This window comes from Venturia canescens, chromosome 6 (genome assembly GCF_019457755.1).
Source record: "Venturia canescens isolate UGA chromosome 6, ASM1945775v1, whole genome shotgun sequence".
In the NCBI taxonomy this organism is placed as follows: Eukaryota; Metazoa; Arthropoda; class Insecta; order Hymenoptera; family Ichneumonidae; genus Venturia; species Venturia canescens.
This window is the reverse complement of record NC_057426.1, coordinates 6,553,409-6,575,189: the sequence shown is the minus strand read 5'-3', so window position 1 is coordinate 6,575,189 and position 21,781 is coordinate 6,553,409. Positions and strand designations below refer to the sequence as shown.

Below are 21,781 nucleotides of genomic sequence, written 5' to 3'. Positions count from 1 at the left end.
ACATCGGTGGCAGTTGCGCTCCCGTTGATTCGCCGAGTTTCGTATTGTTTGAGCTTTTTTTTCTACCCCGCGAGGAAATAGTGAAAACGGTCTGAAAGGGATGATTTTGTAATCGTTCGTTCCGATTCGACTGTCGCGATAAAGTAATATTGAAAAATCGAAGGAATAACGTAGCAGTTGAATAAGCAGCGGTCCGTGAAAGGGAGGGGGGAGGGAACGATGTCGGGAGAACCGGAGCGGGTGAACAGGCAAGAAAATTGCGGTGTTTGCGGGGTAGAAGCGAAACAAAAGTGCAGCGATTGCAAATCGATTTATTATTGCGGGCGAGAACATCAGAAATTGGATTGGAAGAGGCACGCGAAAAATTGTCAAGGTTTTAAAATCGCGATTGATTCGAAAGTCGGTCGGCATTACGTGGCGAAGCGAAAAATCGAGATCGGTACGATCGTGCTGAGGGAGGAAAAAGCCTTACTGGCATGGCCGCCTCAGGGCACACCGCCGGTTTGTCTCGGCTGTTACGCCATCTTGAGAGCCGATTATTCACGGGAGTGCGATGTATGCGGATGGCCTTTGTGTCGGGACTGCAACGATCACGATAGCACCGGCGAATGCGAATTCACGATTAAAAACCGCGGCTCCAAAGTCAGCATAAACGATTTCGAAATTCCACATCCGACTTACAGATCGATCGGCGTCATACGCGCACTCGCGATGCGCGAAAAAGACCCGGAGGCTTACCGCAGGCTCCTCGATCTCGAGGATCATTGCCGAGAAGCTTCCGAACAAGAGGGACTACAGCAGGGCCCTATTCTCGATGCTCCGATGGACGTCGCTAATTTTGTCAAACGTTTTTTCAAGCTCGAGCACCTTTCCGCCGACGAAATAGCCAAAATCGTTGGAATTTTACGGGTTCGCTTCGACTCTTCTAACCCACGTACTCGCATGCTTCTCCTCCATTATCTTCATCTACTATTTATAGATAAACGGACACGAAGTGCCGACTACGGAAAATCCTCACGTTGCTATTTACGATCGAGCCTCTTACATCGAGCACAATTGTCGTGCCAATTGTTCCAAAAGTTTCACCGAAAATGGCGGGATTGTTATCAGAGCTGCAGTTCCGATACTAAAAGGTTGAATTTCATCCGTGAGCAGGGCGAATACGATGGTTTTTGCGGTGAAAACAACGCGGAAGCGTCATCACAATAATACGGTGCATGTTTCAGGGGATCACATATCGATTTGCTACACAGATCCACTTTGGGGTGTCGTTGATCGAAGACATTATTTGGCACAAACAAAATATTTTGATTGCACGTGCGAACGTTGCACGGATCCCACCGAATTTGGGAGCATGTTCAACGCCCTCAAATGCATTGCAAAGTATATTTTCAATTTTCCGATCCAAATTTATTGATAACTCGACTTGATTACGTGAATATTACGAAGAGCCCGGCTAAAGTGAAACATCCAGGCAAATCGACCGAGCCGACTGAACTCCCCTCTGCCGTTCAATCGGGAAAACAAAAATGGAGGGATTTGCCCGGATGTTGAACTTTGCGAGCTCTCACATAGCCTCAAAATTTACTGAAACGTTGATCAGGGATTGCGACGGAGACATGCTTCCACCGAGTTTCATCATTGCCGAGGATCCTGAGAAGGATCCCGAGTATCCCGATTACGCGTGTTCGAAATGCAAATCAACTTTGTCGTGGCAACAAGTCGAGATGTTGCAGGAAAAAATTGGGATCGCATTGTCGAACATGAGGAAAGAAGATGTCGACAGTTGCAACAAATTCATCGAAAATCATTATAAAATCATTCACGATAATCACTTTTATAACGTCGATGTCAAAACGGCGTTGGCACTGATAATTGGCCAGCAAACAGGAGGCTTACCCGCTCTTTCTGATCGTCTCTTGAATGACAAAATAGTTCTCTGTCAAAAACTCAGCACTCTTTATGAAACTCTTGTGCCAGGTTAGAAATATCGATGTATGAACGCGCCCTCTTCATTCGCCTAACAAAAAAAGACTAATCATTTTTCTTCTTCGATTCTTTCAATTCCATAGCTGAGAACCGTATCAGAGGAATGCTTTTGTTCGAGATGCACGCCGGGATTGCAGAATTTGCTAGAAGGCAAACTCCCGAAGCTTCGTGCAATTTGCTCATGGTAAAGTACAGTCTTTTTGGAAAAACGTGAATGGGAAGACATTTTCCATTTGACAACGGTCACGAAAACGTGATAATTTCTGAATCATTTTTATTTTTTTCCAACAGGAATCGAGAAAAGTTTTGGCCGAGTCTTATCAATTATTACGTCACGAACCCACGATACTTCCGGAGGGAAAGTTAGCGATACAGGCTCTGAAAAATTTACGGGAAATGGATGTGATAATAGAAACGATTTTAGAAAAGACCGCGTCGCCAATTTGACCAGATTATTTTCCCTCTCCAACTTGAAAAGTCGCATGCACAAATAATTTGTATTCTCATAATTAAATTATTATTACATAGAAAATTATGAAAGTGAAAATAAATAATACACGATCGAATAAAGATATATCAGCAAGCAAATAAACTGAGACGAGATGAATTATGATGATGATTGCAAATTTAGCAATTTTTTTTATTTTCATTCCCGATATTCTATTTTTCCAATGAATAACGATGGATTCTTACCGCACACGTCCAAAAAAACGTCCGCCCCAATTGCATTTGCTCGCAGCAGATAGCAAATGCAATTGCCAGTTGGCAAACGTGTCGAGATACAGAAAGAAGAAGAATGGTCATTAAATTGAAATTGAACTGCGTAATCATACTTGAAACGCGCACTCTCATTTAGACCTAACGGGCCATCAGTGTTCCGATAAAAAGAGTCATCCCTTTTTTTTTGTCTCCGATTTTTACATGATGCCTGTGCGCTGGCGCATTTTGTTATTGTAGAGTCCGAGCAGAAAATCGTTTGCTGACGTGTAGGTGTTTGTTTACATTTGGGGTATGAAGAAAATAATTATTTTTTTGGTGGACTGTACCGACAGAGACAACTGCGCCTACGTATTCTATCTCTCTTGAAACGCTGCGTTCACGTTCCAGTATAATAGTAAAGTTCAGTGAGAACGATGAATGAATCTTTCTTCTTGCTTATTCCAACAAAGAGGTTCCGGTTTCACTGCTCTCTTGAAAATCAGTATACCATCAGTACCGGAGCGGTAATAAACGCGAGAGAGCAATGAATATTACGAATGATGATAAGACGGTAATAAATTCCGTCATTAATTTGCAAATATCGAACAACGAGTGTCGCATCTGTTTCGAAAAATGCAACCAAGTTTGGCAAATATTTCACCCTACCAACGAGGAGATACCTAGGAAAATAATGGAATTCGCTGCCGTACAGGTTAGGATTTCTGCATTCTATTTTTTTTCCCCCTCGGTCGTTTGTTTACTCTGTTCTCACTCTGTTTTTTCTTGTTCTTTCTTTACCATTTCCTCGTGCGTATTTTTTTTTCGAAAATCACTATTCACAAACGCTTCAGCATCGTGGCGATGTAATGCAAATAAAATGAAACTGTAAGCAATAATCGATTAGAGATTTTCCAAAGCTTCATTTCATTAATGTTAATTTTTTCATACAATTTTTCGTTTACGTTCTTTTCCACTTATGTTTATGCTCATTTTCCCTTTTACGTTCGTCAATCAAAAGACAAACAGAAAATTTGAATGATCCAAACCCGAACCAGTTGATCGAAAAGGGCTTGCTGGCGAGCCAGAAAAGATACCTTTACATGTGGGTGGCATTGAGTTTTGCTTCTTTTAAGTTTTATGTGTTGTACCTAATCCGAGAAATAAAGATCAAAGTTGAAAGATCATACACGAGTTGGGAATTCCCACAGTATGTGACGAGAGAATAAAATTATATTGTTGAAATTGTATGAACTTTTGCTAAATTTGGTAATGATTTTGTGAAAAAATAATGTTTTTCTTTGTTTGAAAGGTAGAAGAGGGCGATGGTTTACCAACGACAATTTGTCACAACTGTCGTGGACTGTTGGATGTGTCGTACAGTTTTAAGCGACAAGTGGAGCAGTCCGATGCAAAATTTCGAAAGCTTCTGATGTTAAAAGAAATGAGCGAGGCTGAGGATGAGGATGAGAATGAGAAGATACTAACACTGTCGCATTCTGTGAATGCGGCAATAGCAGAAGCAATAGCCGACGAAATAGCTCAAGATCGAGGAGGAGATGGAGAAAGATGTGGAGGAGACAGAGGCGGAGAGAATACAACAAGCAGGTGTGACGGGCTTGTAGAAACTTTGGGGGGGCAACCCGGGAGCCACGGCTTGGTGCATGATTTAGAAGAACATCATTACGTGTCGCACAACGAACCGATTATTTTTCAAATTGAGCCGCCACCGAATCACGAATGCGTTCTCACAGAGTCGTTGACGGATATGCGAAACGCAGTTTGCGAGGAAATCAGTGACAGGAGGATAGAAATGACCGACTGCGGTGCAGAAAACGGATCAATGAACGTTTTGATCGAAAAATACACTAGCGAGCTGGTAGATTCTAATCTGAACGGAGTCTCTTACAAAGCGGAATCAATGATGATAACGGAATCGTCCGACGAAGACGAGTGTCATTTTCAAGAAGCCAAGAGCCTCGAAGAAAACAACCCAAATGAAAACTTGGAGGAGAAAAGTATGATGCACGATACGAATCTCACGGAGCCGGTTTGCAAAGAACGATTCGAAAGTAAGGACAAAGGGAAACCTCCAGGTTCGAAAACTCAAAGGTTCAAATGCCCCAATTGCATCAAAACATTCGGCACAAAAACTTCTCTTGACAGACACACTGAAATACACAATAAGAAAATGCATCATCGTTATGCATGCACAATGTGCGATAAAGAATTTGAAAACGTTGCCAAATTGGAGAACCACTTGGTAACGAATCATGAAAATCGTCACTGTCGCAGTCGCCACGGTTGCGTTGAGAAGATTCGTGAGTACAACGCCGGACAGGAAATGATGGAGAAGGAGAACGACGACGACGATGATAATGACGATGAGAAGGCAAGAACGGAGAAACGAATCGGTACACCGGATGCCAAAAAAAGCACAAAGTTTGGCTGCAACATTTGTGGTAAACAATTCACTTATCAAAAGTCCTTCCTAACACACGCGAAAACCCATCCGGGCTACGAACCGGAAACAATATTTGAGAAAGATGAGAATCACGTTTGGGAAGACTCGAACGAGCGTGGCCGGGAATCCGAGGACGACGATTTACCCCTGGAGGGCTTGCAGTGCACGCAGTGTGGCAAATTATTTGCAACTAAAAGAAATCTCAAGCGACACATATCGACTCACAGCGGCTTAAAGTTCCATTGTTCTGCATGTAACAAGGAATTCTCAAGGATAGACAAACTCAAAGAGCACGAACAATCCAAACACAAGGAAGAATTTTTTGCCTCTTCTGATTCGGATTCCGACAATGATATTACCGACAACGAGAACAAACACGATGATGGAAGTGAAAATAGTAGAAACAAAAAGGTATGAAACTGCAACGGAATCGCGAATAAAAAATGAAAATTAATTTTCTACTTAATTATGATTTATACATAAAAATATTATTTTTCAGGAGAAACACAATCGACCTCATCGATGCCCGATGTGCCCAAAGGCTTTTGCTCAAGAACAATCGTTGAGGAACCACATGGAGCGCCATGAGCGAGTAAAAGACACGCAAAAGCGTTTTTTGTGCGAGGTGTGCAGCAAATGTTTCGCCCAGAGTGGTTCATTGGTGGCTCACATGCGAACACATACAGGAATAAAGCCCTACGTGTGCAATGTGTGTAGCAGAGCATTCACCAAGAGCACATATCTTCAACTGCACTTGAGAACTCACAGCGGTGAAAAGCCTTACATATGTCAATACTGCAGCCGGGCTTTTGCCCGAGCAAATACATTGGCGAGACACATAACGATGCACACCGGAGAGGCAAAATATCATTGTCAAATTTGTATGAAATCTTTTCGCCGTTTAACATCCTTGAACGAACATACTTACACTCATACAGGACAAAGACCTTACGCCTGTAAAATTTGCACTAAGAGATACAACAACGCCGGTTCTCTCTATGCTCACACCAAAAAATGCAAAGCCCAACAGCAGTCTTCGGGGACGACAAACTTGGTCCTTCCGCTTGGCGAAGAACATCATCAGAACGATGCTCAATCGGAGACAATGATTTATTCACAAAGAAAATCATCGGAACCTCTGTCCGTTGAACAAATCCAACCAACTCCCCAATTCATTATCTCCAACGTACATAACCCTTCCCTCAAAACTCTCCCCAATAATATTATGCCTCAGTTTGCTGTCCAAGACCCTAATTTTTGTAATCTCAACAATTCCAAGTCTTTCAAAAATACCTCTTATTACACCATCTATCCGAACATATAATGCAGAAAATATCCAATATTTGACAATTATTCTCAAGAATGAGGGATAAAATATTTTTTTTTACCCGAATTTCGACCACTAGGAGGTCGATATCTGACCTGACGCACTACCACCAGGAGGACCAAGTTATATCGGTGGTAATTTTCGAAAATTTTTCGACTGTCGCTAGCTCTAATGATCAAAGAATCATTAGTGTGGCTTGTAAACTAACTCGAGTGTCGGAAACGTCAAAATTATAGAGAAGGTTAGAAAAAAGGCTGTGTCTAGTCGTCCGCGGAAACCACCGTACCAATAATGATGTATTTCCGAGTGCAAAGGGAAGTGAATATTCATAGAAATTGTTATAACTATAGCGGGAAAGAAATATGAATTAAATAAATTCGTCAAAAAAAGTGTCACATGACGAAAGTACTCACGATAAAAATTCTCAGCAATATATAATTTGGACGAGTAGCCTAATGTTGAATGTACGGCGACCGGACGATTAGACAGTGCGTATAGAATAAGAAAATCGTTTTCGCGGCAATTTTCCTCGCATAAGAATGTTAAATACCAAACACCTGTTGAAGTTGGTATTGGAATTGAGAAACAAAAATCTGCCGCTGAACACACCGCGAGCTTGAAAATTAATCGGGTATTTTTGTAAAGCGTTCCTACCCACATACGTTTCAAGTTTGACTGATGAAAATTTTGCGAAAATTTTTTCGAGAGGCAACGAGAAACTTCCGGGGAAATACCTGATGATTTTCATATGCTCGGAATATAACTGAAAATTGATTTTTTTTACTGTGAATCCACATTTCAATTTTTTTTTCGTTGACACCCAAAAATGTGGCAAACGATTTTTTATGTTTTTCGAAATAGTATTCCAATCGATTTTCACTTTGATTCACTTCTCCACTCGTTTTTGTTACACACTTTTTGATTTACGATACGTTTGGTAAAAATTCAAGGGAAATATTTGATCGCAAAGATCGAGCTGTTGACTGCTCCCTTTGATAGTTTTATAAAAATGAAACGAACTAACAATAATGAATACTTTTGACGAATCTTCCATCGGAGACGCGGTGTGAATTTTGAATATATTGAGAAGTGAAAGGTGAATTTTTTCTCGCAAAGCGCTTTTAATATATGTGAGAAAAAAATTGTTGTGAACATATAGTGTCATGACGATATGTCAAACAGCAGGGGGGAAAAACTGCGGTGGGAAATCAGTTTATGATATTTAGGACTGATAATATGTGGGTAACATTTTTATGCAGAAAATTTATATCACTAAGATTTTTTAAATAAAAATGTTATTTTGTAGTAAAGTTTTATATTAAAATTTTTGAAAGTCATTTTTTCATCACATTCTTGTTCGTATGTTTACATTTTTTTGTATTTCTCTTGCACTTGTTTACCCGTCGTATCATCGTCGGTCGTCGTCTTGCCTCGGGATTGCTCGTGAACAAATAAGCTACACACGTGTCAAGCATTCGAACCAATTCGAACAACCGTTGATACCACGGCGCATGCTCAACGCGCTGGATTTGTGATTTTTGACGTGATGTTTGTTGACTCGCAAAACGAGACATCATATACGGTGCAGAACAAGCAGTGACAGAAAAGGAGTGATTCGCGTGATAAAACAATTAGTATTTCATTTCATTATGACTGAGGAACGAAAAATGTTAACGTATCGTTACGTGCCAGCGGTTCATTTTCATTATACAGTGAAAAATCATGAGAATCCCTCAGAATTCGATAATATTCTTGGAGAAAAGTGGGAGGAGGCGGAAGAACACGGAGTTTTCAGATACAAACTGAGAATAAAATCAAAAATACTACCAGGTCGATACAAATTTTTGGCTCAGGTTTGTACAAGCAAGCGTATGCTGGTCATCTAACCTCGCGCCTCGAATTTTTTCGACACTGAAATCCTTCAACATCGACTATTTATTGTCCTGCATTCATTGTTGTTATCCGTCTGACCCATACCCTTCATTTCAATTTCTCGACATAGCATTTATTCAAGCCTATTCATTGAAACAGCAGAGTATATTATTATTTCCTTCGATTTCAGCTCAATTGTGAGAGAGGAACAAAGAGACGTCCTCCGGAAAGTATCGAATCCATGTCCCAACCGTTTCATCGCGATCGATTCAATTTTACAAAATTAAACGCAAGCGAGATATTGCTGAATATCGAAGATGAGACTACTGGAAACTATGAGATAGCTGTAAATGCGAGCCCCATAGAATACGCACATTGTTTATTTCTGCCGAATCGAATGGCTTGTTTGCCTCAAATAATAACCGAAGCCAGCCTCTTCAAAGTCCTTGATTTATTGCTACTGAGCAATTCACCGTGAATATTTTATCCATGAATCAATTTAAAAAAGTATTGATCTACCGTAATATTGTATTTTATCTTTTTTCCTTTTCAGATATCTGAGGATAATATTCAATAGTTTGGGTGCTCATGCCTCCGTCAATCATCTCCACTGGCATTTGTATTATCTGAAATATGAGATGTTGCTCGAACATATAGTGCGTATAGAGAAATTTTTGGAGCGTCCTTGCTCCTGACATTGACAGCCAATACGAAAGGTGCTCAGAAGAAAACATTTCAGGAGTTGCAAGGATTGGAGGGTCCTCTATTCGCATTGGAAAATTATCCGGCAAAAGGGTTTTGTTTCAAATTATCATCCTTTGTGGATCGTGATGTGAAAAGTTTTGCATCGTGGGCCTATTTCCTGATAAACTATCTGCAGCAGAACGAAATTCCCCACAACGTTTACATAACGAGAGCAAAAACTGATCGACAGGACGAGTATTACGACGATATTCGAATTTATATTTGGGCGAGGAAAGCCAGTTTTGGAATTAAAAACACGGAAATTTTCATTCCCGCGGTTAGCGAATTATTCGGACATCTGATTATACGATGTGAGTAATAGAAAAACAAAAAAAAATGTTTTGACGCATCTTTGGCTACTGAAAATATTTTCAACTTGCAGCCAAAGACGATTTCGAAAATTTGACCGAAGAAACAGTCGTACCTTTGTTCAATGACGTCACGGGGGAAACTTTCGATGCAACTAAGAAGGAGATCGTCGACAAAATCGCCACTAAAATTGGGGCAAAAAGTTGACGAATCAAAAAGAAATGAATTTGTCAGCCCGACAATTTCATCGCATCTCTAGGAGCGCAATTATTCGAACGAAATGTATGGGAAATAAAGAAGATTATGGAAAATCAGAAGAAAAAAAAATTCATTTGTCCCATTTTAATAAGTCGTTCCCAATGTTTGAAAAATCGAGAAAACAAAGGAAAAAACGAAAGTTCGTGTCGGTGAGTAAAGATTCGGATCCGGGAATTACTCACTATTTCGGTTGTTATCGATTGTCTTGGTACAGCAGCAACAGCTTTTTCTTCCGATCGACCGTAGGTAGCGCGCAGCCAGCAACGTCGTCATAGCGACCGTGAACGAAATTTGTTTTTCACGAGTCATTATCGTCACAACTCTCAAAACGGGTTATAATCTGAGTCTAAAATCGGCAGATAATCATGGAAAGTATCGATGATGGGTATCGTTGGTCGAAGCCGGACTACGAGAAATGGTTCGACGAGGAAGAAGATTCTCAAAACAAGGATCCGGAAAGTTCTCAAATCTTCAATACCGAGGATTACATATCCGGAGCGATTAGAGCCGAGAATGGAACTGTCGCTCACAATATATTGGAATTGGAGTATCCTCGAACGACCATGGATTTTATACTGATTTTTTATCCTCGAAACTCAGTACCATGCCAATATTTTTCTTAACAGTAGACGACAGTCATTCCTACGGGTACGATTGTCAAAGATTCTTCAACCTGTGCGTCGCTGATTCGGATACGGTTATCTTTGCGTCCGGGAATTTGATACATTTTTTCAACACCGTTACCGGGGACGTGACATTCAGACGATGTTCCACGGGCGGTGGAATCGGCCACATCACCGTGAGTCCTTTCAAATGTTCAAGCCTCGCGCGCTGTTCGGCCACGATAATCCTACGACAAATCCCACGGGGCGATATTTTTTATATTTTTTAACGAGAGGCGATTTGACATTGAAACGAGTCAAACGGAGTTAAATGAGCGCGGTGAAAGGAAGGATCGCGTTATCCGTGGGATTACTCGGCAGGACAAAACATTTGGATGGCGCGACGATCCGTGTGATGTACGATCGGGAGATAACACAAAAGAGTGTGCGTTAGAAAAATCCATCGATCGATCACATCGCGGTGGGTGAGAACGGTACAGATCCGCCGATAATAATCTACGAATGGCCGAGTATGAAAATCGTGAGGATCCTGCGGGGAGGAACGACGAGATCGTATTGCCACTTGGCTTACAGGTAATCGGGAGCCGAGGCAAGCTTTGTTTTTATCTCTCGTTATCGAAATGAAAATGGGAGCGAAGCTTTATGAACGATGATCGCAGCCGGGACGGGCGATTGTTAGTTTCACAGGGGGGAGATCCGGACTCGATGATTACGGTCTGGAATTGGAAAAAAAGTAAAATCCTCTTACATTGCAAATCTCATGGTCAGGAGATTTTCAAGGCAATGTTTTCGCCAACGGTGCCCGGTAATTTGACGACGTGCGGCGCGGGACATGTGAAATTTTGGAAAATGGCTCGCACCTTCACCGGTCTCAAGCTTCAGGGCGAGCTCGGAAGATTCGGCAAAACCGAAATCTCCGATGTCATTGCCGTCTACCCAATGCCCGATGAGAAAGTCGTTTCCGGATGCGAGTGGGGCAATATTTTGATATGGGAAGAAGATTTGATTAAACTGGAGGTTTGTAAAAAAAGTCGAAACTCGTGCCATGGAAAATATCAAATCAGCCAATTCGAGTACCTCAATGGGGACCTCGTGTCGATCGGTGAGACCTTTTTTCTTCGTCTACGATTACTATGTTCAGTGGCACGACGAGTGAGATGACAAAACGATTTTAATGTTACTTTATTTGCCACAGGAATGGACGGTTGGATTCGCGTTTGGTATTACGAGACCATAGATCAGGCTGATCCACCCGACGAGGATCGATTTCTCGAGAATGAACCGATTTACGAGTTTCAAATAAAAGAAGGAGGCCAAACCGAGGAGGATACTTCGATGCTTCTGTCAATGATGAAAAAAAATCCCGATGATTCTGATGAAAATTTGTGGTATGCTCAAGTAAGCAGCGACGAGGAAGAGCCCTGGTAGCCAATTAATTTGATTTTAGTGTAGTTTCTCTTATTTCGTTTGATTTATCCGTTTTAGGATGGAAACGGAGGTCTGTGGCTCTTGGAATTGGGCATTTACGAGCAGCCGAAACGCGATCCGCAAAAGCTCTTCACCTGCCACGCCGGTCCCATTTCATGGATGGACGTATCCACTTGGGGACCGTACGTCGCCACTTGCGGTCGAGATGGTCATCTTCACATTTATAATTATGCCAGGAGGAAATTAATATTGGTGAAAAAATTTCGTGACAAGGGTATCAGCAGGCTCGTGTGGTTTCCGTGCTCGGTACATTCTCCCACCTCTTCCTCGCAGTTGCCTTTTTTTATCTCGGTTCATTTCGTTTCGTCATTCTTTTCTCAGATCGAATCTACCGGCTCGACCATCGCTTGTGCTTTCGAGAGCGGAGTCATAAGGCTCGTTGCTCTAGCGATTTTACACGCGGATCGATCCGACGACATCAATACAGATTATTCACGACTGATTCAGGCGATAAGGCCTCACAAATCGACCATTACAGCAATCTCGCTCAATCGGAATAACAGGTTAAGAACGAGGCAGGGAAGGGGAGAGAGAGAGAAACGCCTTCGTCACGAAGGAGAGGAAAACTTGATGGAAAAATGTTGAAATTTCAGTTTGCTCGTGAGCGGGAGCGAGGACTCGACGATTTTCATATTTTCGATCAACGTGACGGAAACTTATCCGGAACTCGTGCCAGTAGGCTACGTTAAATTGGCTTCCGGAGTATCTTGCATCGCTTGGAAACCGGAACAGGTAAACGGCCCGATAAAACGGGATTATTTCGAAGAAAATGGTGAAGTAAAGAAACCTGATTATCTCTGTATAAGGAGTCTGAGACGGTTTTCATTGGCTGTCAACGCGGGGATTGTGCGGAAATAAAGTTGCCTGAAAAGCCTGAAAATAACAGGAAGCGCGTGACCTACGAACTGACTCATTGCGAAGCGACGTACTTCAAATTTCAATCGGTCAAATCGAAAATAAGGAGAGAATTGGCGAGACTCGAAATGGAGAAAAGAAAAGCGAAGAAACGATTGGCGAAACAAGAAAGAATGGAGGAATTTCGACGGGAGAATCCAGGCATTGCTATCGACGAGGAAGAATTTCTCGGTGCGTGGTGAGACGATTTGAATTTTGTAATAAAATAACTGTTGACCAACGGAGGGATTATCTGGTGACGGTTTAATGATTTCAGCCGATATCGAAGAGGATCCTCCTTTACCCGAAATTTATATACCGGAAATACCCAATAGAGTATTGACGGCCAATTATCGGGGTGTTGGAACGATTTGGTTGACCATGGGAGGATACGATGCGGGATATATTTACGAGTACGAGATTCCACCGTCGAGCAAAAGCCTCGTACCAACCTTCCCCGATGAAGTGCAACCAGCGATCGAGCCGGTCAAAAGCTCCATCGTAACGAACGCCGACGACACCGAAATAGCCAGTTGCTTCTTTTAGTACGATTATTTTTCTCCTTTTATCTTATCGCGATTCGTCCAGCTCTCGTTCGAACGGAGCAGCATTTGATCTGTCATCATTGACCAACCGATTTACAAAATTCATTTTGTTTTAGCGGAAATAAATATTTATTCCTCGGAATGGGAGGAGGCGAGATTCGAATTTGTCGAATAAACTCGCACGACGATATGGATTTCTCGGATTATTTGGTCTTGCCGATGCACGAACCTAAAAATGGTTTGATTCCGGTTATTTCGTTGAGTTACGACGGAAAAATGTTACTCACCTGCGGCCACGATGGCAATTTGTTCTCCTACAAGATCAATGACGAATGTACGAATTGGCCCCCGAGGAGGATCGAACAAGCCAAAGAGCAGGCTGCGGAGCTTCCGGCGGTAGGGGAGAACGCAAATCGTTCCGAGCGATAAATTTCTCATCGCGTTCGTACCTACTGATAGGCTTTTTCAAACTTCCAGCCAACATCGAAAGTCCGAGATATCGAAGAATCGGCTCAGCAATTGATTCTTGAAGAGGTCATCGTCAAATCGGAGCACGATCGAATATTTGCGGCAGCGAAACGAAAAAAAGATGCGAGCCTCGCCCTACTGGGGAATCTGAGCGAAGAGTATAGAACAATATTGGAAAGGAATTCGCGAATTTTGAAATCACAGCAAATTCCCCAGGAGGAGTTTGAATTGGATCCAAGAATTACAGCCGATTTGAACGATCGTTTGAAAAGAGAAATGGATCTCGTGCATAAAAAAATGGCTTTCGAGGTGGAAAAGAGCCGGCTCGGACTGCACAAGATGATGGAGCACTTCGTCGAGTCTCTTGTTCAGTTGCCATTCGCTGTTTCTCGAATATCGTGAGTCAATGCGCGTTCGTCAAGGCCCCTTTCGTACCTAGTTTTTTCAACTGGGCTATTTTTCTTCTCTATAGAAAGCCTCGAACGGTAGTCCATTCCCTGCGAGAAAGAAAATTGGGCTCCGATTTTGCAAGCATCTACTCGGAGGTTGTGAAACGCATCGAGGAAAAAAACGAGGCTGTTAGAAGGTACGAACGAGAGGAGGAGGAGGACGATTGATAATTTTAAACGAAACTGGCTCTCACCGCATTTTCAGTAATCCATAATCGAAAATGTTGTTTCGTTATTTTTTATTCGATAAGCAGCGAAAGGGCTAGCGAGCGGTACGCCGCGGAAGGGAATCGAGACAAGTATGGGCCAAGGAATTATCAACCTTAGCCAATGAGCTCTTGATCACGCATATTTTTTCAAGACAAATGCACACACGCCAATTAATTGGTTTTTGAAGCGCACGCCCTTCACAGCCAACGAATGATTTTCTTTTTCCTGTTATTAATTTGATATTACGTGTCCCTTAGGATGTTCGATACGAAGATCGACAAGACGGACGTGGCGGAGCAGCAGGAGGAAGAGGAGAAAAAAAATTTCGGAGGCGTTGAGAATTTGCTAATGGGTTTGGACCCTGATACGGTACTCGATCGTTTGGCAATTCAGGCGAATCAATTATTACGAAAATATAGAGAGAGAGAAGAAAAAATGAAAGCAAGAAAGAGGGAGGTGAGGGATAAACATTGACGGGATCGTCCGATTCGATGAAAATACAAAAACGAGATTGCTTGGAAAATTTTCACAGTGGAAAGCCATGTACGCCTCGAGGCCGGATCCCGATTCGAATCATCCCGAGGACGTTGCTGCGATCGAAAGAGCCAAAAATACGATCGGGGATTATAAATTGAAGGCATTTCCGAATTTTAGCCAGGCCCAGGAGAAGCGGGAAACGACGCTGACGAAATACAAAGAATTATTGGATTGCAGGAAAAAAGTATTAAAGCGAATCGTAACCGAAGCGACTGAGACCTTTCGAGGAATAAACGGGAAATCTAAATCGATTTTCAGACTCATCATATTCGTCAAAATTTCAATTCTCGATTGAACGCCATTCGAGATGAAAAATTAGCCCTTCGATCTCAAGTTTTTGCTTCGATTAGAAAATTAAAAGAAATCCATGCCGAAATACCGAATAAAAAAATAAAGCCACTGCCGATCATTCCGGAGATCGATGACAACATCGAATTTCCGGAAAAAAATTTGGAGGTACGACGTTATATATTTTTTTTAGCTACTTTTCAAATTGTGCCCATTAGCAGATCGACTAATGGCAAATATTCGCGATCCAGTTGGAAAAATATGTTACAATGGCGGAGCGAGTGAAAGCTACGAAACGAAAAAGAATGTCGATAAGCGAGGAAATAATAATAAATCCGATGGAGGAGGAGTACGAGGTGCTTTTGCTGGACGAGAAGATGATTGCGTTGGAATTGAACGCATCGATTAAAAATTTGGAAGTTATGAAACCGGAAAAACTGTCGAAAGCTCGCGTGAGCGTTCCTCGTGAATTGTTGAAATCCCTCGAGGCGAATGACCAAAGAGAAACTCCGTGGGAACATGAAATGAAGCGTTTGAGAGCATCGAGAAAAGTTCACGAGCAGGATTCGATTTTGAGAGGCATCGAAAAGAGTTACGCAAGCTTGGACCATCGACTGGACGAGCTCGAGCGAGAAAGACTCGAAATAACTGCTGAGAGCGTTTATTCTGATCTTTTCTTACTTACTCTTCACCAGGAATTGATAGTACTCCAAGATTTTGAGTCGATGGAGGATATTCTTACTGAAAAAGTTGCAAGAAAAATGGAAGAACGTGACGCAATTAATCTTCAAGTTCAAGCTACGACCATCAGGATCGATCAGAGATACAAAGAAATCACCAAGTTGCACGATAACATAAAACACCTTGAAATGAAATTCGATCGAATGGTCAGCGACAACAAATTCGCTGATTTCTTGAAACGTATTTACAAGAAAAAATTCAAGCCACCCAAGGACGTTGACGATGGTACGACGTTATTTTTGTTTGACTAAAAAAAGACTTTTTAACATTCGGTTTTTTCTCTCAATTCCAAGACTCATCGTCACCTTCGAGTTCGGACTCGAGTTCAAGCGAGGACGATGGGAAAAGTCTAGCGAGCGACGATCTCGGGCCACTTCGTCTCAACGAAAATATTTGTCCAATCGGTTGTGACCAAGAATTGTATGATTCAGCGTTTTCTATGAGGGACGAGCGTTACGAGTGCGAGCACAAGATTCGAGACGCTCAAAAAATCATTGAAACTTTGCGCAAGGAAGTTGACGGGGAAACGAAAAAATGGAAACAAATCGACGGCGAACTGAAGACCAATCGGAAGGATCTCGATGATTTTATGGTGAGAAAAAAAAACGAGTCCTGTGTACAGAATAATTAAATGATTTTGCCTTCCTTCGTGCATCGCAGTGCGAAAAACAAAAAAAGCTCAACGACATAGACATGACTGTCATACTCAAGTTCCACCAACTCCAACACTTGGCCGGTGATAACCGAGTCGCGAGAATTCGCGATTGCGTAGTTTTCGACAAAACAAAACTTTCCCGCCTGTACACAAGAGTCGGTGAATTGCAGCAAGAAACTTTAGATCAGAAAGAAAAGCACAAGTGAGTTTGTCGTTTTCCTATTTTTATTAACACGAGATTCAATGAAACTTTTTTCAACCAGGAAGAATCGAACGCATCTGCACCGAATGAAAATAGATTGTAAACACATGGAGGGAGAGATAAAAAAACTGAAAAGTAGAATAAAGCAGGAAATGATGGAAAAATTTGGACGCGAAATATCCATCGACTATTTGTACGAAGTTGTATTAAAAAGAATGATTCACGACGTTAGGGCCGACGTGAGAGAAATGACGAGAGATTTCGACATAAAAATCCAAGGTAAGCGGGATAACGAAGAAAGAAATATCATCGTTGAGAATTTCATTTTTTCAAATAAATCGTCTTGCGCTCTTGTGTTGTAGCGGTAAAAGAAAAATATTATCAGCAATTGAGCATTCTTGAGAATCTCGTTCGTGACAACACGGAAAAACTGAGCTTCATCACGGTCTTGGAAGGGGAACGTATGAAGTTGAAAAAAATCTTGAGACACAAGCCCGAATCGGAAGTAACAATTCATTTTTTTTTTCTCTATTTCTTCTATTTTTATTCACTGTTTTCGACAAAGTGATTTCGGTCAATTTTTCCTCGAGATCGAAATCTCAATGTCAATACTTTCCGTTTGAATAATCTGATTGTCGTTGCGTCTGATCGATCGAATTTATTATTCCGAAGGAAAAGATTTTGAAGATGGAGCTCGAGTATAAGGAGGATTTGGATCGGTTGGAGGGTATAATGAGAAATCAGAGAAACCAGAGAAAGCTTTTCCAAAATGATATAAGGAACTTGCGTTTGAAAACGAGACCGCTGCCAACGATCTGTGCCAGAAAGAGTGTAAATCTGTTGAGAAACGTTGACAAATCTAACGACGAGATGAACGTCATTTCGCTGGATCCGGATAGCAGGTCCGAAAACGAATTCCTAACGGAAGCGACTTGTGACGAAACTGACATCAGCGAGAAAAACGAGGATCGAGTGGAGGATGAAAAGCAATTGGAAAAAAAATTGAACGAAGAAAAAGAGGATTCACGTACAATCGCCTCTGCCGCTGCCATGGTTCGCACAATAGTCCGATTGCTCCTCGAAGAATATTGAAAAACAATGCTAATTCGAATGCTTTCATCGAGAAATAAAGAAGAAAAGTAATAGTCGAAATAATTCAAAAGTGCGTCGATTTTTAGGTGCATCGTCTAATGTCAAGAGTTTTGGAAAGCTCTGCGCAGGAGGAGGAAGAGCAAGGGAGCGAGGGAGCGGATCGTGAAATTTTTAAACAAGTTCTTGAAAGTGTACCGACCGAAGGAGGAATAGTAGAAATGCGCGAAGGAATTGAACGCTCGGTCGATCGAATTCTTGGGTCTCTGCCCGACGGAAACGAGGAAGCGGTGGAAGCCATGAGGGAAGCGGTAAAAGAAAGCCTGGACGAAATTGTTGAACGGTTCGTTGCAACGCATGCAAATCAGCGAATAAAAAGTAAAAAATCGAAAAAAAATTTTAGCTCGAATTTCATCGAGACGCGTTTTATTTGAGCAAGTTAATGCGGGAAGACAGGAGCTGCGTTTTCCTGCTTTATTAACGATTTTTTAATAAAAAAATTTGTTTAACTTGAAAACTTTGTTGACAGTTTTGAGGAAGAATCTCGAGGAGTCGGTACGAGCCTTTCAGAAATTGGATGGAATATGAAACAAAAGATAACAGATTTGTTGGAGAGCATGGGGATAAAAGGTGATGCCGGAATTGAGAACGACTTGATAAAACATTTGAAAAATGACGACGAGATTGAGGACGCTATAGAGTATTTATTGAAAAACGTGCAAACGGTTTCGGACGCCGAAACTCTAGCGGTTTTGAAGGAACACGCTTTCCGAACACTTACAGAAATTAAAGAAGAAATGACAGAAAGCGAGAAAACAGAAGACCCGACTTCGCGTGTAAGAACGAGAAAATCATAAAGTTCGTAGCTTCGAGCCGATCGATCGTCATTTAATTTTTATATTCTCATTTTTCAGGAATAATGAAGCAAAGCTCGTTAAGGAAAAGCTGAATTGATTACAAAATGACGAATTTATTGTGAAAAGATAATATGAGAAGTACGAGTCATCGTAGACTCAGTGAATAAGTGGAATGATCTAAGAAAAAAAATAGTGCATATAGATGTATAAACGATAACTTGAAAAAATAATTCATCCGAATTTTCTCCTTAATTCAACAAGTTCGGTCATAAATATATTCGTACACTATTATATATAAAGTTGTTTCGTATGTGAAAGATATCCTACATTATATTTACATATGTTTAAATTGTTCCTCCTGCATACTGTGATAAACACTTCACTTTCTACTGCCTAACGTGATTTTTCGATGTTCGTCGTAATCGAATTTCAAATTCGATCGAATAAATCGATCCCGGAAAACGTTCAGGCAATTGCACGAGATCATGAGCACTACGAATATTTCCGAGCTATCATCAGCCGGAAAATTCGAGAAATCGAACCGTCCGGAACGTTTTTTCTTCGTATTGATTGTTTTTCGGCGACTTGATAGAAAAAACAAGGTTCGGTAATTCAATTGACATATGAAAAAGGGTTCCGAAATACCTGACGGAGTTTGAACGATGATAAAGATTTGAGAAACAAGAAAATGAAAATGACGACAGACGCAGGAATCCAGTCACAGAGTTTGATCCTTTGGATGAATCTCGCGTTCACGAATCTTACCAAAAACACAAACCGATTTGGGACGGTCCGAATATCGATGATGTCATCGAAGCATCGAAAAAAAGCTCTTAATGTCAGATGCCGTTCTTTTTGAAATTTTCCATCGTGTCATTGCTTCTTAAAACTTTTTAGAATTGGGTAAATGTTGTCAAACGCTTCGTAAATTTCTTGCCGGACCTTAGCACCTGCAAGAACATTGTTCTTTTAATTTTTTTTTCTGAATCTCATGTCGATCCAAATGATTGTATTTCGAGTCGAGACGTTGTCGAAATATTCAATGAACATAGCAAGGTCAGGAGAAAATAACTTACCGGTGAGTACAACCTTGCCGGAAACAAAAATGAGGAGGACGATTCGAGGTTTGACCATTCGATAAATCAAGCCTGGGAATAATTCAGGCTCGTAGGAAGAGAATTGACCGTGTGTCAAAACGAGTCCTTCCAGTCTAATAGGAAATTTAACGTCACAGCTCCCGACCATATTCTGAATTTTGAAGTCTAAAAATTTGGCCTGTTGACGAATGTTAATATCAATTATTTCAGATAATCATAAAGTGTTCAACAGCTGTTTTAAGTTTACCCACTGGAAAGCCAAGTTTTTGAATGATGCGAGCATATTTTCTAGCCGCGAGGCGAGAGTCTTCTTCGCTTTTGGCTCCTGTACAGACCATTTTTCCACTACTAAAAATAAGAGCCGTAGTCCTTGGTTCACGAATTCTCATAATGACGGCAGCGAATCGCTTTGGATTATATTCGGCGTTTCTCGCGTGTAAAGCTATTTTCTTCAAATCCAGCTTGCAAGTCAGGTTGACAGTGGAAACAATGTTTCTGCCAAGAGGAAAGATGATAAATCAGTCAATATTTAATTGTAGTTTGGCTTCGATAGCTTTAGTTGGAATGTAATTGTCGAATGGTTTCTTTTACTCACTGCAATTGGGGTAGGATCCCAGGATCTGCGGATGCTGGAGTCATCGGTGTCATTGGTCCGGGAGTCGACGGACCTATAGACGATGGTGCTATTTGACTCGTTGGCTGTACCATCGGAGACATCATGTTTTGCTATAAAATAACAGAATAATTATCGATCTTTAGATCGTTTTGGGCGCTACATGGAAACAAATAATTTTCCACAACTTTTTGTAATGCCGTCAAATGGCACCACGGCTGCAAGTTCAAGACAATAATGATAAGGTTTCTCAAGCTTGATCTATCATCATTTTTAATGTTATATTTTATTTTTTAATATGAAATTTCAAACGAGAATTTCCAATTGTCGTTATGACTCTTACCGGCGTCTGAGGTTGCATGAGACTCTGTGGTGTAGCAAAAGTTGGCGTAGGTGCATAAGTATGCATTGTTTTTTGGGGAGTAGAAAGCATCATCATGGAATTGGCCTGCATTGTTGGGCTCATAGAATGAAGTTGTTGCATTTGATATTGTTGCGAGGTTTGTTGTTGCTGTTGTTGTTGCTGCTGCTGCTGTTGTTGTTGCAAAGCATTGGGTAAGATTTGTTGATCCTCTTCCGGTTGATGAAGAGGTGTGCCGATACTGGGGATGCTGAATCCCGGACTTGGTAACATTTGATCCATGTTTATTTTTATTGATTCGTGTCTCTTTGTCACAAGAAATATGTCACGATCATAAATTGCTCGTTCAAAAAGATAAGAGAAAAATTAGCGCTAATCCATCCGGGTGTGAAAAAACATTTTGTATTTTCTTCTAATCGTTGAACACTTGATCACAGTCTTGAAATTAATCGCATTATATGCTTCATCAATTCTTTTATTTACAAACCACCTTTCTCAAATTGCCAAATGAATCGAAGAGAACTTAGAGTCTCTTGTACTTGCCACCGATTCAAACGACCCCATAACCTTCAAAATTTCCACGTCTCGGAACGCTCAATATTTTCGAACGATATGAAAATGCCGGGAAAGAATATCAACCAACTTTTCAACTCAATAAAACGCAAACCGTCTCTTTACATTGCTATCGGCATGATGCCGAGATTGCCGAGGCCGAGCAATTAAAAAATCTCAGCTCAAATTGTGCGGTAAACTTCATGCGCATTGGTTATCTCAACGGGGGTATGGCGCATATTACCCACCGTGCATATTCCCCATTGAAATTTTGCATTGGCATCCTCCAGCTGCTCGGTTGGCTGGGTTGGTTTCCGCTATACCAATAATCGGAGCGGTTACAAACTGCCAAGTTCACGGAGGTGTGTAACCGGCAGGACCGGCACAAGGCGCGCGCGCGGCCTCTCGTACAAAATTCGTAATCACACGTCTTCGCGTACTCTCGTATATTCT

General features: G+C 41.4%; 5 protein-coding genes across 7 annotated transcripts; 4 read left to right on the top strand and 1 right to left on the bottom strand.

Annotated features, from left to right (window-relative positions):
• The first annotated feature begins 26 nt into the window (after positions 1-26).
• Positions 27-2,619, top strand: LOC122412368 (SET domain-containing protein SmydA-8-like). Its single transcript, XM_043421838.1, has 6 exons — positions 27-909; positions 980-1,133; positions 1,227-1,383; positions 1,604-1,980; positions 2,073-2,173; positions 2,281-2,619. The coding sequence occupies exons 1-6, from the start codon at positions 220-222 to the stop codon at positions 2,434-2,436; spliced, it is 1,635 nt and encodes a 544-aa protein (XP_043277773.1). The 5' UTR covers positions 27-219; the 3' UTR covers positions 2,437-2,619.
• Positions 2,620-3,110: 491 nt separating this feature from the next.
• On the top strand, positions 3,111-7,781 carry LOC122411927 (zinc finger protein 12-like). 2 transcript variants are annotated; one of them, XM_043421046.1, is made up of 3 exons: positions 3,111-3,400; positions 3,998-5,560; positions 5,649-7,781. In XM_043421046.1, exons 1-3 carry the CDS (start codon positions 3,233-3,235, stop codon positions 6,471-6,473), a joined length of 2,556 nt encoding a protein of 851 aa, XP_043276981.1. In that variant the 5' UTR covers positions 3,111-3,232; the 3' UTR covers positions 6,474-7,781. The 2 variants fall into 2 exon arrangements, with proteins under 2 accessions (XP_043276981.1, XP_043276982.1); XM_043421047.1 differs by having other exon boundaries at positions 3,286-3,400; positions 4,002-5,560.
• A 153-nt stretch (positions 7,782-7,934) lies between these two features.
• LOC122411928 (GDP-D-glucose phosphorylase 1) lies at positions 7,935-9,712 on the top strand. Its single transcript, XM_043421048.1, has 5 exons — positions 7,935-8,329; positions 8,539-8,822; positions 8,902-9,004; positions 9,088-9,403; positions 9,475-9,712. Exons 1-5 carry the CDS (start codon positions 8,126-8,128, stop codon positions 9,606-9,608), a joined length of 1,041 nt encoding a protein of 346 aa, XP_043276983.1. The 5' UTR covers positions 7,935-8,125; the 3' UTR covers positions 9,609-9,712.
• Positions 9,686-19,099, top strand: LOC122411926 (cilia- and flagella-associated protein 44). 2 transcript variants are annotated; one of them, XM_043421043.1, is made up of 27 exons: positions 9,686-9,808; positions 10,019-10,206; positions 10,296-10,458; positions 10,716-10,855; positions 10,942-11,384; positions 11,478-11,680; positions 11,768-12,016; positions 12,092-12,273; positions 12,364-12,502; positions 12,577-12,856; positions 12,942-13,209; positions 13,326-13,605; positions 13,687-14,075; positions 14,150-14,263; positions 14,378-14,425; positions 14,594-14,792; positions 14,869-15,057; positions 15,132-15,329; positions 15,413-16,127; positions 16,196-16,494; positions 16,563-16,759; positions 16,821-17,038; positions 17,122-17,264; positions 17,432-17,812; positions 17,938-18,191; positions 18,378-18,684; positions 18,763-19,099. In XM_043421043.1, exons 1-27 carry the CDS (start codon positions 9,686-9,688, stop codon positions 18,766-18,768), a joined length of 6,315 nt encoding a protein of 2,104 aa, XP_043276978.1. In that variant the 3' UTR covers positions 18,769-19,099. The 2 variants fall into 2 exon arrangements, with proteins under 2 accessions (XP_043276978.1, XP_043276979.1); XM_043421044.1 differs by having other exon boundaries at positions 9,692-9,808; positions 9,906-10,206; positions 18,378-19,099.
• LOC122411929 (TATA binding protein) lies at positions 18,954-21,556 on the bottom strand. Its single transcript, XM_043421049.1, has 5 exons — positions 20,759-21,556; positions 20,398-20,528; positions 20,054-20,297; positions 19,782-19,980; positions 18,954-19,655 (listed from the first exon to the last, which is right to left on the bottom strand). The coding sequence occupies exons 1-5, from the start codon at positions 21,056-21,058 to the stop codon at positions 19,579-19,581; spliced, it is 951 nt and encodes a 316-aa protein (XP_043276984.1). The 5' UTR covers positions 21,059-21,556; the 3' UTR covers positions 18,954-19,578.
• Between the last annotated feature and the right edge of the window lie 225 nt (positions 21,557-21,781).

Excerpts from the sequence above, each read along its gene's own strand:
- LOC122412368 (XM_043421838.1), top strand. The coding sequence starts at position 220 with ATGTCGGGAGAACCGGAGCGGGTGAACAGGCAAGAAAATTGCGGTGTT. Across the intron at positions 910-979 it reads AAATCGTTGGAATTTTACGG|ATAAACGGACACGAAGTGCC; the intron begins GTTCGCTTCGAC and ends TACTATTTATAG. Across the intron at positions 2,174-2,280 it reads CTTCGTGCAATTTGCTCATG|GAATCGAGAAAAGTTTTGGC; the intron begins GTAAAGTACAGT and ends TTTTTCCAACAG.
- LOC122411927 (XM_043421046.1), top strand. The coding sequence starts at position 3,233 with ATGAATATTACGAATGATGATAAGACGGTAATAAATTCCGTCATTAAT. Across the intron at positions 3,401-3,997 it reads TGGAATTCGCTGCCGTACAG|GTAGAAGAGGGCGATGGTTT; the intron begins GTTAGGATTTCT and ends TTTGTTTGAAAG. Across the intron at positions 5,561-5,648 it reads AAAATAGTAGAAACAAAAAG|GAGAAACACAATCGACCTCA; the intron begins GTATGAAACTGC and ends ATTATTTTTCAG.
- LOC122411928 (XM_043421048.1), top strand. The coding sequence starts at position 8,126 with ATGACTGAGGAACGAAAAATGTTAACGTATCGTTACGTGCCAGCGGTT. Across the intron at positions 9,005-9,087 it reads AGATGTTGCTCGAACATATA|GAGTTGCAAGGATTGGAGGG; the intron begins GTGCGTATAGAG and ends AAAACATTTCAG. Across the intron at positions 9,404-9,474 it reads CGGACATCTGATTATACGAT|CCAAAGACGATTTCGAAAAT; the intron begins GTGAGTAATAGA and ends TTCAACTTGCAG.
- LOC122411926 (XM_043421043.1), top strand. The coding sequence starts at position 9,686 with ATGGGAAATAAAGAAGATTATGGAAAATCAGAAGAAAAAAAAATTCAT. Across the intron at positions 10,856-10,941 it reads TATTGCCACTTGGCTTACAG|CCGGGACGGGCGATTGTTAG; the intron begins GTAATCGGGAGC and ends CGATGATCGCAG. Across the intron at positions 17,813-17,937 it reads TCGCCTCTGCCGCTGCCATG|GTGCATCGTCTAATGTCAAG; the intron begins GTTCGCACAATA and ends GTCGATTTTTAG.
- LOC122411929 (XM_043421049.1), bottom strand. The coding sequence starts at position 21,058 with ATGGATCAAATGTTACCAAGTCCGGGATTCAGCATCCCCAGTATCGGC. Across the intron at positions 20,298-20,397 it reads GGGATCCTACCCCAATTGCA|AAACATTGTTTCCACTGTCA; the intron begins GTGAGTAAAAGA and ends TCCTCTTGGCAG. Across the intron at positions 19,981-20,053 it reads TTCAAAAACTTGGCTTTCCA|GCCAAATTTTTAGACTTCAA; the intron begins GTGGGTAAACTT and ends ATTCGTCAACAG.